Source organism: Camelina sativa, chromosome 11 (assembly GCF_030686135.1).
Source record: "Camelina sativa cultivar CO46 ecotype springtype chromosome 11, ASM3068613v1".
Classification (NCBI taxonomy): Eukaryota; Viridiplantae; Streptophyta; class Magnoliopsida; order Brassicales; family Brassicaceae; genus Camelina; species Camelina sativa.
In genome coordinates, this window is record NC_141890.1 from 4,364,071 (window position 1) to 4,379,736 (window position 15,666).

A 15,666-nucleotide genomic window follows, 5' to 3' on the forward strand; every position below is an offset into this window, starting at 1 on the left:
GTTTTACTATAAAGTGTACAAAAAACCATGTAAAAAGATAGGTTATGACTTATAAGTTATAATGAGTCAAACAAAAAACAGGCTATGGCTCGGTTAGCCAATGTACTTATGTAGAAGTGTTGGAATATTATCATGTATGTGTACTTTCCTTTCTCATAGAAGAAGAAGAAGATGAAGAAATGTATGTGTACTTTCCTTTCTCATAGTAGTAGAAGAAGAAGAAGAAGAAGAAGAAGAAGGAGGTACATAGGACTAGTTACACGACAAGAGAATTGAGATGCACAATCCCCATTAAATATAAATAAAAAAGGCGTAAAGAATAAAGGAAGTGATTAAAACCAGTTGTTAATTAGTAGTAGTAATATTCAAACAACTTAGCTGGCTAATTTAGAGTATTTGCAAGCTAGATTCCCACTCTCTTTTTCCCCTTCTTTCAATTTTCACCTTTCCTTCCTTAGAAATATATGGCAAAAGAATACTACGTTTGTTTATTTATTAATTGGAGTAGGATTGTAGGAGAGACAACATCGTCAGACCAAAAATAAATCATCATCATTCCTCATCCCTTCCCGAGCTAGCAGCTCTCAAATACTATAGTACTCCTACTATTTTTCCTAAAAATAAATACATTTTCATTGAGATTTGAGCCAAAACAGAGAAGAAGAAGGAGAAGGAGAAGAAGAAGAGGGAAAGAGAAAGATCTCCTCCAGCGGATCAGTCCCCGCTTTAAAAGCATTGGCGGCGACTGATTTCATCTCTCTCCTCTCTTCCTCCTTTAATTCTCTCTCTTTCTATATTTATTGACTCTCTCAAAGACAAAAGCACTTCTTCCTCTTCTCTCTCTCTCTTACGCCATTTTGGGTTTTTGCTTTTATTTCCTGTGTGTGTGATTATGATGATGGGATTATCTTTCTGAGGCTTTTTTTCTTTTTTCTTGGAAAGTTGAAAATTGAAAAAAAAAAAAAAAAAAAAAAAGTTTGAAACTTTATAAATGGTGTTCTGTGTTCTCTGTTCGGGTTGAGAGAGAGTCAATAAATGCTGTTAGTAAATGGTTAGTTGAGATGGGAGAAAAAGATCCCGTTGTCCGAGGGAGTTTGGTTTCTTGCAAAAGGATAGTGAGGCAAAACATGGGTTTGGTTTCTCTTGTCTCCTTTCTAACATCCCTTTTCCATTAATGGTCTTTCCTTCTTCCAACATCACCTCCTCAACTTTAAGAAACAATCTTTTCTTTTTTGCCCTTTTCTTCTTCTTCTTCTTCTTCTTCTTCTTCTTTGGTTCTGGTTTAGAGTCAAACAAAGGTGTGTTTTTTTTTGGTAAAGAAGACGAAGAAGTAAGATGAAGTTCATGAAGCTTGGCTCTAAGCCTGATACATTTCAATCTGATGGCAAATTCGTCAAGTAAGCAAAATTTTTAATGTTTTTTCTCTTACTATTTTTTATTTCGATGGGTCATATGTTCTACTGTTTTTTTGGTTCTCTCTGTTTTTGTTTGTTCTGTTCTAGTTTCTATTATTTTTTTCTCCACATGTTTTGCCTCTGTCTGGTTCTTGTAGGGTTTCTAGAAGCATTTTGTCCCCTCTTCTCTTGGTTTCTATCTTTTAGAGCAGAAGCTGTTAAAAAACAGATTCAGGGACTTCCCTGACAAATTCTCATTTCCTCTATGAAAATATACATATAGTTAAAAAGTGCTTAAACTCACTCTGTTACTTACCAGTTAAAAATACTCTGGTTTTAATTTTACAGATAGAATAAGTTCTTTCATCATCATCACCATTATTGTGATTGTTTCACTCATCACTTTTTTTTTTTTGCGGGAAATACCACAAAGAAAAAGGCTATAGAAGTAACAAGAAATGTGGTATTATGAGTTTCAGGAGTGGTCCATTCATTAGATGATCTGTCTTTGTTTATGTGTTGTTGTTGTTGTTTTGTGGTCCTGATTTGTAAGAGCAAAAGAGTGGAAAGCAAAAGGGAATGATGATTATGAGTTTCCTTCTAATTTAGAAAGTGAAGAATCTCTCTTTACTTTTGTTACTTATGCTTTATTTCTGTTTATATCTGAGACATCTCTTCCAAGTTATGACATCTGGACTTTCTAAACTAGGCTAAGAATCTTGTTTCCTTTGTTTTGTTCTACAAGTGAAATGAAAAGTAATGATTATTTTTGGTAGTTGAGAGACGTAAACATGATAAATTTGCCTGTGGTTGTATGACTCTGAATGAAAACATAACATCTAAAATGTTTAAGAAAGGAGTTTTGACTAATTAATCTGTACAGTTCTTGTTTAGATGATTGTGCTCTTGGTCCCAATGTATAATCTGACCATTAATTTCTTCCGCACAGGTACGCTGTTTCGGATCTAGACAGTGATGTTACTATACATGTTGGCGAGGTCACATTTCACCTCCATAAGGTACAGTCTTGTAATGCTAATAACAGAATTTGTTACTGATGGATTCTTCTTAGGTGGTACAATTGTAATGCAAGATGTATTTCTTATGCTGCAAAATGTTACATTTTCAGTTCCCGCTGCTATCAAAGAGCAATCGAATGCAGCGACTGGTTTTTGAGGCGAGTGAAGAAGAAACTAATGAGATCACTATACTAGACATGCCAGGAGGACACAAAGCCTTTGAGATCTGTGCTAAGTTTTGCTATGGGATGACGGTCACGCTCAATGCTTACAACATAACCGCTGTGCGATGTGCAGCTGAGTATCTTGAAATGACTGAAGATGCTGATCGCGGTAACCTCATATACAAGATCGAGGTTTTCCTCAACTCTGGCATATTCAGAAGCTGGAAAGACTCAATCATTGTGCTTCAGACAACAAGATCTCTGCTTCCTTGGTCTGAAGATCTAAAGCTTGTTGGTAGATGCATTGATTCTGTTTCAGCTAAGATATTGGTGAATCCTGAGACGATCACTTGGTCTTATACACACAACAGGAAGTTATCTGGACCTGATAAGATAGTTGAGTATCATCGGGAGAAGAGAGAAGAGAATGTGATTCCAAAAGATTGGTGGGTCGAAGATGTATGTGAGCTCGAGATTGATATGTTTAAGCGGGTGATGAGCGTTGTGAAATCGAGTGGAAGGATGAACAATGGTGTAATTGCTGAAGCACTTAGATACTATGTTGCAAGGTGGTTACCAGAATCTATGGAGTATTTGACAGAAGCAGCAGCTTCTTCAAACAAACATCTCGTTGAGACGGTTGTTTTCTTGTTGCCAAGAGTAAACAGAGCGATGAGCTACTCTTCTTGTAGCTTCTTGCTCAAACTCCTTAAAGTTTCCATCTTGGTTGGAGCTGATGAGACGGTGCAAGAAGACTTGGTTGAAAACGTGAGCTTGAAGCTACACGAGGCCTCGGTTAAGGATTTGCTGATTCATGAAGTCGGATTGGTTCATCGTATTGTTGATCAGTTCATGGCGGATGAGAAACGTGTGTCTGAAGATGATCGGTACAAGGAGTTTGTTTTAGGAAATGGGATTTTGTTGAGCGTTGGAAGATTGATTGACGCTTATCTCAAACATTGTTCTGATCTTACGCTCTCTAGCTTCATCGAGTTATCTGAGCTAATCCCTGAATCAGCTAGGCCGATTCACGATGGTCTCTACAAAGCCATTGACACTTTCATGAAGGTAAATAAGATCTTGTTTCTGAAATAAGAATGAAACTTTACGGACATTTTTGTAATCTGTGGAGTTGGTTTTTGTAGGAACACACAGAACTAACGAAATCCGAAAAGAAGAGACTTTGCGGGTTAATGGACGTGAGGAAACTGACGGGGGAGGCATCGACTCACGCTGCACAGAACGAGCGACTTCCGTTGCGAGTGGTGGTGCAAGTTCTTTACTTTGAGCAGCTCCGAGCAAATCACAGCCCGGTGGCGTCTGTTGCAGCTTCGTCGCACTCGCCGGTTGAGAAGACGGAAGAGAGCAAGGGAGAAGAAGCGACGAAGAAGGTGGAGCTGAGCAAGAAAAGCAGAGGAAGCAAGAGCACGAGGAGTGGTGGTGGGGCACAACTGATGCCGTCTAGGTCAAGGAGGATCTTTGAGAAGATATGGCCAGGTAAAGTAGAGAGTAGCAACAAGAGCTCTGAGGTTTCGTCTGGGAGCTCTCAAAGTCCGCCAGCTAAGTCGTCAAGCTCTTCTTCCCGGCGCCGGAGACATTCGATATCTTGAATCAGTGGGGATAACCAAAATTTGTAAAGAGAAACTATATTATGGTCGTAACTTGTTGTTATAAGTGGTCTTAGGATTTGTGGTAGTTAAATTAAATTAAAACTGATGATGTTTTGTGTTGATCTGTGTTTCTTTTAGTCGTAAAAATTTATTAACAGTTTCGTTTAAGACTACTCTACTATTATTTTGATAGCGCTAAAATCAACGTAATGTTCCATTAATCCTTGCAAAAAAAGGAAAAGAAAAAAAAAGCGTTATGTTTTGGATTAGTCTTAAAACAATCTCTGACATTCCTAATTTCTTTCTAGTTAATGAAGTGGGACATTGAACTGTGATTTATTGGGCCTAATGGGCTTTAACTAGGGCCGATAAGTGATCCTACGTTCATTTTCATTGTCGAGTAAATCTGATCTGACGGCTAGGAATCGCCGCCGGCCACAACTTGAGAGCCAAAAACCCAAAACCCTCGGAACACAGAGGCGTCTTCTCGACGGAGCGACAGAGAGAGAGTGAGAGAGATGCAAACAGTGAAAGCTTTGAGGAGAGTGACTGAACCCTTACAATGGGTTCGGTCCTTTTCTTATGGAAGAAGCTTTTCTGCTCTCCCAAACTATTCCGCATCAGATGCCGATATCGAAGACCAGGTTATTTTGTAATCTTCTTCGTTGGATCTTCACTAAATGTGCTTGATTTGATAGTCCTGTTTGTGTAACTCTTAAACATTTTTATCTAATTTGATCGTAAATGAGGAATCTCAACATTTGATTTTTCCGCAAGTGTAAATGTTTCAATTTGAAGATAGAATAAAGTTTGGATTTTGCTGTAATTGAAGGTTATGGTGGAAGGAAAAGCTAAATCAAGAGCTGCCATTCTCAATAGCCCCTCTTCTCTCAATGCTCTTTCTGCTCCTATGGTATTGTCTTTAGCATAGTTTTTCTCTTCTTGGATTTTCAAGTCTTGTTTCTTGACCTCACTTAGTCTTTTTTAGAGTTTTGCTTTAATATTTGTTTGTGTTTTTTTAGGTAAGTCGGTTAACGAGGCTATACGAATCATGGGAAGAGAATCCAGCTATTTCCTTTGTTTTGATGAAGGTATGACACTTTCTCTAGCTTAATTTTACGAAGTTCGCTGCTACTGCTCAATAGATCATGTTGTTCTTTTGATGCATGTTTAATGTGTTTTTCTTTTTTCTCTGAAGGGTAGCGGCAAAACGTTCTGTTCTGGTGCAGATGTCTTGCCTCTTTATCACTCGGTCAATGAAGGTCCATATCTTCTAATAGCTTTCATTGTTAGATACCTGGAAAGTTTTTTTGAGGTTCAGGGCAAGCCATTCCATATCTTTTTCACCAACTCTGGTGAAGTTACTGACAATAATTGCTAATGTATTGCCAATTTTTATTTGCACAGGGAACACTGAAGAATGTAATCGTTATTTCGAGAACTTGTACAAGTTTGTATACCTCCAAGGAACATATTTGAAACCAAATGTGAGATTCCTAGACTTTTTCCTTGATGATATGTGTTAATACTAGATGGGATTGGTTCGTATGACCATGAGTGATTAGAAAGAGCTTGGCTAGCTTATTTGCTTCCACTCAATAATATATGAAGCTGATTTTAGGAGATAAGATGCAAGAAACTATTTGCATGTATTTTCCTCCTCTTATACCTAAAGAGTTTTATCTTACTGCAGATAGCTATGATGGATGGTGTAACCATGGGTTGTGGTGGTGGAATTTCAATTCCAGGGATGTTTCGTGTGGCTACAGATAAAACTGTAAGTGGATCGATCTATTATTACGAATCACTGGTTTTTTATGTTGAGCGGACACTGTCATAAAAGAAATAGATTCCATCGATTGGTTTACAGAAGATCCTACAGTCTCTTAAGAAATGAAGTTAAATCTCTTAGTTGGTGTTCGAAGTCATTTTCTCTCTGTAGCGCCGTTTTCTTTGTGTGATACTGTTTCTTCTCGTTTATTTTGGACTTTTTAGTGGTTAAGGTGTTCTGACCAACCGTCCATATGGGACGGGACAAGGTTCTACTGTCTCTTAAGAAAGAAGTTAAATCTGTCAGTTGGTGTTCAGCACCATTTTCTCTGCATATTAAATATCTTGTTGTCTAGTCAATTATCAGTAACGGCTTTCTCTTTCTTTTAAACGGTCTCTTCTCTTGTACTACGAAATTTTTGGTGGTAAAGGTGTTCTGACCAATTGTGCTTATGCAGGTGTTGGCCCATCCAGAGGTTCAAATTGGTTTTCATCCTGATGCAGGAGCTTCCTATTACCTTTCACGGCTTCCTGGTTATTTAGGTGAACGTCATCTTTGGCTGATGTCCCCACTGGATTCATATTCTATGCATAGTATATTGATGGTCAAATTCTTGATCGGAATCTGACTGGCATACAGATATTTAACTGCAACAATTTGGTTTTCCTGAAGCGGTTTTTGTGTTTTCTTGTTCAGGGGAATACTTGGCTCTAACAGGGCAGAAACTTAATGGTGTCGAAATGATAGCATGTGGTCTTGCCACCCACTATTGCTTACATTCGGTTTGATTCTTACCTTTTCCCATGTTTTGATCTTTCCTCTTAAGTGCATTCCTTATATTAGTTGTGGTGGCAGAGACTTCCGATGATCGAAGAGAGAATTGGTAAACTGTTGAGCGATGATCCTACCGTCATTGAGGATTCTCTTGCTCAATATGGTGATCTTGTTTACCCTGACAATAGCAGTGTACTGCACAAGTAAATCTTTTACCTTGTCTCCGTATCTTAAAATCTCTTTGAATATCCCACAATCGTGTTACAAAAAAAATATTTTGTCAGGATTGAGATGATTGATAAATATTTTGGGCTTGATACGGTTGAAGAAATCATTGAGGCTATGGTAAGAGATATTTTCCTAGCGTACTCATGATATGTGATTCAACTGAGGACTCTAAATCGACTTGGCTTGAGAGTTTCGTCAAGTTCTAAACTTTTACGTTTACCGGTGGCTCAGGAAAATGAGACTGCTAATTCTTGCAATGAATGGTGCAAGAAAACTCTCAAACAAATCAAAGAAGCTTCACCTTTGAGCTTAAAGATTACTTTGCAATCTGTGAGTCCTTTTAGTCCCTGCTTCTCCTTTATCCAAAAGCATCTCATTTTTTCTGATTCAGGCGATTTCTTCTCTTCTTAGATACGAGAAGGTAGATTCCAAACTCTTGATCAGTGTCTCACACGTGAATACCGTATATCTCTGTGTGGAGTTGGGAAGACGGTCTCTGGCGACTTTTGTGAGGTAAAATATATCACCGATTCCACAAATAAAGCATCATTATATGCATATATTGAAAACGTTTGCTGTTTATAGGGTGTTCGAGCCCGTTTGGTGGACAAAGACTTTGCTCCAAAGGTGCATAAAAACAGATCAGCCTTAAAACTAGACGTTTGGAACTCCTTTTGCTTATAATCATGTTCCAGGTTTTAGTTTATGATAATTTGTGGTTCTCCTTCCAAATTTTTTTTCAGTGGGATCCTCCACGCCTAGAAGACGTAAGCAAAGACATGGTGGATTGCTACTTCGCGCCAGCCACAGAGCTCGATGGTTTAGATTCTGAGCTGAAGCTGCCAACAGCCCAACGAGAGCCGTTCTTCTGAGGAATCTACTGACACTCCTTTACTTGCAATAAAAGAATTCCACCGGTCTATGCTCAAATGATATCCATACGATGACCTTTTGCTGTCAAACTCTGTTTATCCTTCACTGTCAAGTTTATCTTCTTAATTAGGAGTGTCAAGTATTTAACTGTCCTATGATAGTTTGTTTGTTCATCTTCTGTGACAAGATTCCATTATAATGTTGAAGGGCCAAAGTGTAGAATTTTTTTTAAAAGCTTGATTGGATACATCAACAGTACAATTCCTACCCTGAGTAGTGGTTTTCAGGTAGCATGCATAACATACGGGAAAGTGGCAACTTGTTTAACTAAAAGATAACTTCACATTAAAGCTTCAGGCAAACGCTGTTACAGAAAATCTAGACACTACCACTTTCATCATCTAGAAAAACTGGTGCGGTGTTTCGAGCATGCTTTATAAGATCTTGGAAGAGATCGTTCTGAACATGTTGAAGACTCTGGGTTGCACCAATCTAGTCCAGATCGAGAAGATTCAGGAACACGCTGAGCAAGCAGGCGGGCTGCGTCTTTCCACCATGAAACCTCTGTCTCTTTCTCTTGTAGTCTGCGTTCAACACGACTAAGAGCAGTCTCAAGCTTCAGTAACTCTTCTTGTTGCCTTGTCTCCAGTAGTTCGTGCAGTTTTTTCTCTAGTTCGAACGGACAGACTCCATTTCTTTCATCGGTAACCACCATCTCAGGTATATGACTCTTTGTGACCTCATTTTCCTACAAACACCCAAAGAACTACAAGCCTTAGAAATCAAGAACCTGTTTCATAGTTGCTTAAAAGGTTCAAAGGAAATGTAAGAAGATAAAAAGAGGTTTTGTTTTTGTTGTGATTACTTCAAGTTTGCGTTGTCTCTGAATCTGATACTTTGGGTGTCTATCCTCTGCTTTTTCATCCAGAGGTAACCTACCTACCTCAGCCTGAAGTTTTGAGACCTCGAATTCTGTGTACTCCTCTTGAAGAAGAACACTAGTCGATGACTCATGGAAAATGGATGACGCCAAATTCGAGAATTCTTGAGGAGAAAACTGGTAACCGCTTGCTTCATTTGAAGACATAGGTGGATTTGCCTCTAGTTCTTTCTTCTGTAACTCTTCTTTCGCATTTAGAAGAAACATCTCCATTTGCATCCGCAGGTTTGTCATCTTATCAAGCTCAGTCTTACTTGCAATTACAAGATATAGCAAAAAAGAACCAATTCCCATTTCCAAAGGTGCTTCTCTGCTTTGTGATTCTGCACAAAGCAAAACCAAGTATTAGTGTAGTTTAAAACATAAACCCACCAAAGACAAGCACTGAGAAATTACATTTTCAGAGAAGTATAAGTGTAGGAAGAAGAAGGAAAAATACAAACTTCTCACCAAATCGATTAGTCTCCGGAGAATTCTCGTTAAGGCGTTTCGTCGAACACCTTATGGGCGGTAACTTGTATCCTCTTGTATCATCCTCTGCAACTCCCTCCCCTGTCTCCCTCTTCCCCTTGGAACTTCTCAACCCAGAAAGCCACCGACCCACGACCTTCCGAGGCGTGTAACACTCCACGACAGTGCACCCATCTCCCCTCCTCCGCCGAGATTTAACATTGGCTTCCATTGAAGAAGACCCAAGAGAAAACAGAAACGAGTACTCTTCATGGGTTTGGAAAAAGAGACGAGATTTTTAAAAGGGTAGTAGTAGTAGGAGGGAGGGACCGCCGAGATCGGGTTGACATTGATAATGGTGGGACGGAGTCGTAACAGAGAGCGATGAACAGATGGGGTGAGGTATTAAATGACAATCACGAGACTTGCAGAGTTTGGAGGGAAATCTTCATTTTCTTCTCTTTTTTGAATTTCTTTATTTTCTCTTTTGCGGGAATCTTTCTTCAATCATTGCTTCTTCTTATTCTCATTTTGTAACAATACTACAATACAATCAACTTTGTGTAACACAAATATTAAAAGGATATAATTAGTAACAAAGGTTAAAAGAAAACAAATATCTATAGTGACTCTAAAATTCAATAATTGAGATTGTGATTGGAAAATTTATGGTGACACTTTTTAAACACTATTTGCAAAAAAAATTGCAGTCATAAGCATTAAATTCATATGTTTCTCTATGGTACAAGAGTTTCATAAATTCAGACGAATCAATGTTCATCTAACTAACATTTAAAATTTCTCGAACATACTAGTATATAATTTTATTTACACTAAAGTTTACATCTTTTTATCTCCTAATGATCGAAAGATACACAATTCAGAAAAGTAGGAAAACCCCCATTCTTTTTTCCAGGGGTGATGATATACTACTAAACAAAACAAAAACATTTCACTGGAGCTTTTCATGTTCTAGATTGCTCCATCAACCTCCCAGATATAGCAGCAGCGAGAGCAGCTGTAAATTTTGAATCTTTCGTTAACGAAGACGCCATTTGTTGTACCAGAACCTCTTGCATCGAATTCCTTTCGTTCTTCTCTAAAGCTAATCTATGACTACCATGAACCAGATCCAAAGTCACAGTGTTTGACCCGTTCTGGCTTGTAACATCACCTTCGGAAGCGTTTGGACCCAAGTGGTTATGCGTTCCTTCGTATGTTGCTACCAGTAAAGACGGATCCTCTGCGCTGCGCTGTACCTGAACAACAACAACACCACAAACCATTAGACATCTGAAACTACTACAAATCTAGCTAGAGATATCCAACTGAGAGTGTGTGTTAATTACCTTCTTCTTGACTGGACAAGACGGTGCAAACGAGCATCTAAAGTAAGCTCTAGGTGACGAGTTATCTCTTGTAACCTTTTGTCCGTATTTCCTCCACTGGAATCCATCTTTTACTGTCTGCAAAATTGCACTCTGATTAATCAATAATCATTCACATACTCCCATGCCTCTAGGCACGAAAACTTTGTCTCTTTAATCAAAAAGCTTAAAAGACAAAACCGCTTACCAAGCTTGTGTCCGATGTATCAGTAGGCACGTAGACAGTCGAAACTTTAGCTTTGTTGAAGCTATCAGTGACTGGTCTTTTGCATGAAAGAAGCTGATTTTTCTGCTCATGTTGCTGCTGCTGATGATGATGATGATCTTCATTGCTGGAGCTATTCTCTGTTATTCCACTACCGAGTCCAATGGGAAAGCCTAAGAGCTCATCCGGGTCTTGTTTTCTTTTCTTCATCGGTTGTTCGGTCTGATCGATTTCAGGGCTCTGTCGACTCTGAAGCTTCTCCAAATGATGATGTAGTGCGTAGTAGTTCTGATAGACTGTAGCTAGCTTCTCTGTTAGAAGCTTGTTCTCTGAGTTAACTCTGTTTAGCTCCTCTCTTAACTCACTTGCGCTCTGTTCATTTACCATAAAGATCAAATTACTAAAAAAGACTCTTCTTTTTTTTTTTTTTTTTTAAAACAAATTGTTCATGAAAAGTTTCAGACTTTATACTAAAAACATTACGGATTAATTTCGATACAAAGAGATGATAAGTATTCAGATCCATCTTAATTGATCGGTAAAGTGAAGTTATAAAGAATTGTGCAAAAGCTCAAAACTTGTTTCTTCCAACAATTGACTCATCATCATCGATCATACTGATGAATTATGATAAATAAATCCATAGTGTGGAAGATATTGCACACCAAGTGTTCGACGAAAGAAACTAACCTCGTCTTGCTCCAACCATTTCTTTTTTAATTGAGTAGAAGCAGAAACCGAAACCTCCTTCTTCTGAAATATGAAAAATTTGAAACGAGCCCATGATTAGTTACCACAATATCCCGATTCACAGAAATTGAATTGGGAAAACAAAACAAGTAAAAATCAAAACTTTAGATTTGGGAAATGGATCAGAGGAGAGATCCGGAGGACTCACCGGAAGCAGCTTTTCAGGGAAAGGGTTGGTGTTGAGATCGAGAAACGAAGAACAATCCATTGAGAAAAATCGTCAAGATATTATTATTATCTTAAGACCAAAAGGACTGACTGGGGTTGGTGCGTAGTAGAGAGAGAGAGAGAGAGAGAGAGACTGAGGTCTTAAATTTTGCTTTCTTCGGTCACAAGTTGGTCCAAGTGAATGAGAGAATTTGCCCATAGAAATATGCCTTTATTTATACATACAGAGTCCGCACAAGAAAAATTAATTTAAGGGTTGTCCAGATTTAATAAAATAAAAACTAAGCAATCTATAATAAATATAAAACTATTGTTACTTTGTATTTTTAGTATGGTTTTCTATATAATCATTTAATTTATCTTTAATTCACAACTATTTTTCAGAAAATTTGTATAATTTAATTTGTTTAAATTTAGTGGAAGATGTGTCTAAATATTTAAAAAGTAATTATAAATTTATGATTTAAAGAAATTTTTTTTTTCTGTTTCACAAAAATTGTCATTTTGATAATTTTTACACAAATTAAAATACTATTAAAATATATATATATATATATGTCTTTATTTAATAAATGATTAATGGATTAATTTAGTTATAGATTAAGGTTTAAATTAGAAAATCTAATGTAAAAGATGCATTGGAAATATAAACTAATGCATTGAAAATGTAAAATAATATTTTTTGTGATATAAAAATAATAATACTAACATGAAACAGAAGATGATGAAGTATCAGAGAGAAATGACGTAAGTACAATATGATTAAAGAAAGAGGTTTTGGATTTGTTAGGAAGGAAAGTTGTTGGAAAGTGAAGATAAATCTAAAAAAAGCTGTCTTCTTATAAAGTCCAGAAGACATTAAAGACTTTCATAAATAATTTTTTTTTATAAAAAAAAAAAAAAAAAGCAGAACAAGACATGAAAAAGCTGTCTAATTAAATCACCAGTGTGATTGGCTAAAATTATGGGATTGTAATACAAACTTTCTAAATTGAGTTATAAGCTATCGTAGTTTCTTATATGCGGTATGTACGTGGGTTAATTTTACTGTCGTAATCATCTTCTATATACTATATGTTGATTTCTTACCTAAAAATATATTATTTATTCGATATATTTTAAAATATAATTAATTATACTATATATAAGAAAAAGAAAAAAAAGAGCTATGGTTTTGTTTTGTAGTACCATATTTTAATAACATTAGTATCTAGATATTTTCAGTTTGCTAATAATTTCATTAAAAAAGGTACATCTTTTTGTTTAGTTTTATTTATTTATGTAGTGACTGTGTGATCATATATACTTTTTCAAAATTGAAATTATAGAAAAACCGAAATACCGTCCAAAGACTTAGAAACTTTCTTCAAGTCTAGATCCAAAAACAAAAACCAACTAAAACAAATGATAAAAATAAGTTATACAAAAAAAAAAGAAAGAAAGAATTCGATCGAAAAAAAAATCAATAATATCGGCGGGAGTGTCCCCATGCCCTAAGAAAATTTGGTACGTCATTACTTTTAATTATTTTAAATAAGGTAGGGGATTCCGTGTTTCTTTTATGTCCTGTTAATTTTTGTTTTTTTGTTTTGTGGAGATTCATAACAGTTACGAACTTTCCCTTGACTTGCTTGACCATTGACTCTGATCTTGGAGGTCGGCAATTATTTTTCTATTAGCATATTTATTTTCTTCGCTGCATATCTTTATCAATAGTACTAAAGAAACAACTAGTTAGATGAGCAGTATTCACATTGCACCGATGAATATAAATGTATAGTAACATCGTTAACCGTGTGTTATTATAACACGAGACCACTATTAGTAGCTTCTTCTTAGAGATACAAATTACTAAAAGATTGGTGTTGAGAGTAATGTTTGAGAAAGCTACCAATCACATGGCGTGATTAATCAAGTCAGTAGGAAAAAACATTTCTAGCGGAAAATGGTAAACAAAAACATATGAAAAATATTAGCCGACAAAAAAAAAAAAGTATAAATAAATTGGGAGAGTGAAACAAAAACGTGGAAGTTTTTGGGTAGCAAGAAAACAAAGAGTGGGGTGAGCCCACACGGGAAAAGGGCAACAAATCTTGACCGGACTCGACCGTGACTTCCAAGTTGTGAGAGAGAGAGGCCTTCCCTATTATTGGAGTATTACTTATTATTAGGATGAATGGTGGTGTGAACAAGTTGCCACCTTGGGCGGCTGCGACACCGACCTCTTTTTTTTCTTGTCACCTTTTCTTTTTTTCCTTTGTTTGTTCAAAGTTGTGAATTTTAGTGTCATCTTAATTGTTCCGTTTATTTCAAACACTAGGATACAAAATACTTAACTACTTTTACATGAACATTTAGAAAAATCGTTAGTGCGATTGAGATTCTTAAGACTCTGGTAGACCATGCATTTTGATTTTATTGATGTAGGTTGTCAATTTAGATTGAGACGATGAGACGGATGAATCATATCTATTAGAAACATTCAAACTTGTTATCATTTTTCCCCAAAAGAAAAAAAAAAATTATCAAACTATCTGAATTTTGTTCTTTTCTGATAGAACTAAAATTTAAAACATAAATATGGTTAGATTTTTTTTTTAATTCTCAGACCAAATACAACTCATGTAAGTTCCTTTTCTCTCAGAAATCGATATTTAAATTCAACATTTACTCTAATTCTTATTAAACAAGAATGATTTTAAAATATAATCAGGTGGAGCAACAATAATATTACTATTGAAGAAATAAGTTAGGGCCGGTTCATGGAGAAGTAAATTAAACAAGTATATCACGGTTGGAAAAATCATAAAAGTTGTTTAGTTTATTGATCCTCCTAGGTGGAGTGTGATAAGTCTTATAATAAGACAATCTTTTTTAAGTCGTCGTCTAAAACTCGAACTCCCCTCCTCGGATATATTCTACATGACGACGTCAATACTATGACGTCATTACCTAGTTTATGCATCGATGCATAAGCATGATCCAGTAACGTTTTTATATATATATATATTTTTTTTTTTGGTCTTTTGCTTCACGAAACTAACTATCCTTCAATAGTCCAACGAAAAAAATAAAAGACAACTTCCAAATTAAACGTAACATTAGAAACTTATGACTTATGAATGATTAATTTGATTACACACCGTCTGAAATCATAATATAATATTTTGAGTTTTCTTAGTATATCTATTAATTTCTTCATATCGGAGATATATTAAACACTTATTCTTCCAGGAAAATAATCGTTTTCTTCGACTTTGATATGATATATTTAATTTATATACACGTGACTTTAAATGAAAAAAAAAAACTCTGAACAATTAATAAGTCTATTCTATTGCATATTACATAGTGTGTAGTGTGTACGATAGAACACTATTAAACTTTCTCAGCGTAACAACCATATACAGTATAATATAATATCTTTAAGAAAGACTCAAGTCGATATGAGTCGAGCTAATTTATAAGTTAAAACCAAATGGAACAATTAAATTAGTTAGATAGATTTCAGGAACTAATAGAAAATGGACGACCAAATGGGATGTGTGTAAGCTAAGTTTAAGTAAAACTATACAGACTAGTTGCTGAAAACTCAAAAGTCATGGGACTTTTTAGCCAAAATATAATATTCCACTCCATGCATGCGTCTTTTTTTTGAATGGTAGTGTGATGCAATTCATGATTCGTCAGCCTCAGCTACGTCATCGTTTGTGCATCACCTAATGCAGTCTTGTTTTCTTCTCTGTTGTTAAAAGGCTTACTTGTCGAATTTTAAAAAGACTTGGAGTTGAATTTGAACTCTGTGGTCTTTCGTTACGACCAGATCCCGAATCCACCCCATACCAAACTTCTTAAAAAGTAAGACTCGGATTTTGATCTCTACATTAAACTTGAAAAAAAGTCATTTATATATTAACTTTTTAAAAATTGAT

General features: G+C 36.0%; 4 protein-coding genes across 4 annotated transcripts; 2 read left to right on the plus strand and 2 right to left on the minus strand.

The window, feature by feature from the left end:
- Positions 1-44: 44 nt before the first annotated feature.
- On the plus strand, positions 45-4,355 carry LOC104721653 (phototropic-responsive NPH3 family protein NPY1). Its single transcript, XM_010439686.3, has 4 exons — positions 45-1,397; positions 2,344-2,413; positions 2,524-3,645; positions 3,723-4,355. The coding sequence occupies exons 1-4, from the start codon at positions 1,336-1,338 to the stop codon at positions 4,185-4,187; spliced, it is 1,719 nt and encodes a 572-aa protein (XP_010437988.1). The 5' UTR covers positions 45-1,335; the 3' UTR covers positions 4,188-4,355.
- A 218-nt stretch (positions 4,356-4,573) lies between these two features.
- Positions 4,574-8,067, plus strand: LOC104721656 (small ribosomal subunit protein mS47). Its single transcript, XM_010439688.3, has 14 exons — positions 4,574-4,831; positions 5,020-5,100; positions 5,210-5,278; positions 5,386-5,449; positions 5,595-5,674; positions 5,881-5,964; positions 6,416-6,500; positions 6,655-6,740; positions 6,814-6,935; positions 7,017-7,077; positions 7,192-7,290; positions 7,372-7,473; positions 7,546-7,587; positions 7,704-8,067. The coding sequence occupies exons 1-14, from the start codon at positions 4,706-4,708 to the stop codon at positions 7,830-7,832; spliced, it is 1,230 nt and encodes a 409-aa protein (XP_010437990.2). The 5' UTR covers positions 4,574-4,705; the 3' UTR covers positions 7,833-8,067.
- Positions 8,068-8,155: 88 nt separating this feature from the next.
- LOC104721654 (protein POLAR LOCALIZATION DURING ASYMMETRIC DIVISION AND REDISTRIBUTION) lies at positions 8,156-10,006 on the minus strand. Its single transcript, XM_010439687.3, has 3 exons — positions 9,224-10,006; positions 8,699-9,096; positions 8,156-8,581 (listed from the first exon to the last, which is right to left on the minus strand). Exons 1-3 carry the CDS (start codon positions 9,453-9,455, stop codon positions 8,231-8,233), a joined length of 981 nt encoding a protein of 326 aa, XP_010437989.2. The 5' UTR covers positions 9,456-10,006; the 3' UTR covers positions 8,156-8,230.
- A 15-nt stretch (positions 10,007-10,021) lies between these two features.
- Positions 10,022-11,970, minus strand: LOC104721657 (WRKY transcription factor 18). Its single transcript, XM_010439689.3, has 5 exons — positions 11,715-11,970; positions 11,507-11,569; positions 10,799-11,188; positions 10,573-10,689; positions 10,022-10,482 (listed from the first exon to the last, which is right to left on the minus strand). The coding sequence occupies exons 1-5, from the start codon at positions 11,772-11,774 to the stop codon at positions 10,189-10,191; spliced, it is 924 nt and encodes a 307-aa protein (XP_010437991.2). The 5' UTR covers positions 11,775-11,970; the 3' UTR covers positions 10,022-10,188.
- Positions 11,971-15,666: the final 3,696 nt, after the last annotated feature.

Coding starts and splice junctions, on each gene's coding strand:
- LOC104721653 (XM_010439686.3), top strand. CDS start 1,336: ATGAAGTTCATGAAGCTTGGCTCTAAGCCTGATACATTTCAATCTGAT. Junction 1,398..2,343: donor TCTGATGGCAAATTCGTCAA/GTAAGCAAAATT, acceptor TCTTCCGCACAG/GTACGCTGTTTCGGATCTAG. Junction 3,646..3,722: donor CCATTGACACTTTCATGAAG/GTAAATAAGATC, acceptor TGGTTTTTGTAG/GAACACACAGAACTAACGAA.
- LOC104721656 (XM_010439688.3), top strand. CDS start 4,706: ATGCAAACAGTGAAAGCTTTGAGGAGAGTGACTGAACCCTTACAATGG. Junction 5,101..5,209: donor ATGCTCTTTCTGCTCCTATG/GTATTGTCTTTA, acceptor GTGTTTTTTTAG/GTAAGTCGGTTAACGAGGCT. Junction 7,474..7,545: donor TCTCTGGCGACTTTTGTGAG/GTAAAATATATC, acceptor TGCTGTTTATAG/GGTGTTCGAGCCCGTTTGGT.
- LOC104721654 (XM_010439687.3), bottom strand. CDS start 9,455: ATGGAAGCCAATGTTAAATCTCGGCGGAGGAGGGGAGATGGGTGCACT. Junction 9,097..9,223: donor TCCGGAGACTAATCGATTTG/GTGAGAAGTTTG, acceptor TGCTTTGTGCAG/AATCACAAAGCAGAGAAGCA. Junction 8,582..8,698: donor AGAGACAACGCAAACTTGAA/GTAATCACAACA, acceptor GGGTGTTTGTAG/GAAAATGAGGTCACAAAGAG.
- LOC104721657 (XM_010439689.3), bottom strand. CDS start 11,774: ATGGATTGTTCTTCGTTTCTCGATCTCAACACCAACCCTTTCCCTGAA. Junction 11,189..11,506: donor AATGGTTGGAGCAAGACGAG/GTTAGTTTCTTT, acceptor GTAAATGAACAG/AGCGCAAGTGAGTTAAGAGA. Junction 10,483..10,572: donor CTTGTCCAGTCAAGAAGAAG/GTAATTAACACA, acceptor GTTGTTGTTCAG/GTACAGCGCAGCGCAGAGGA.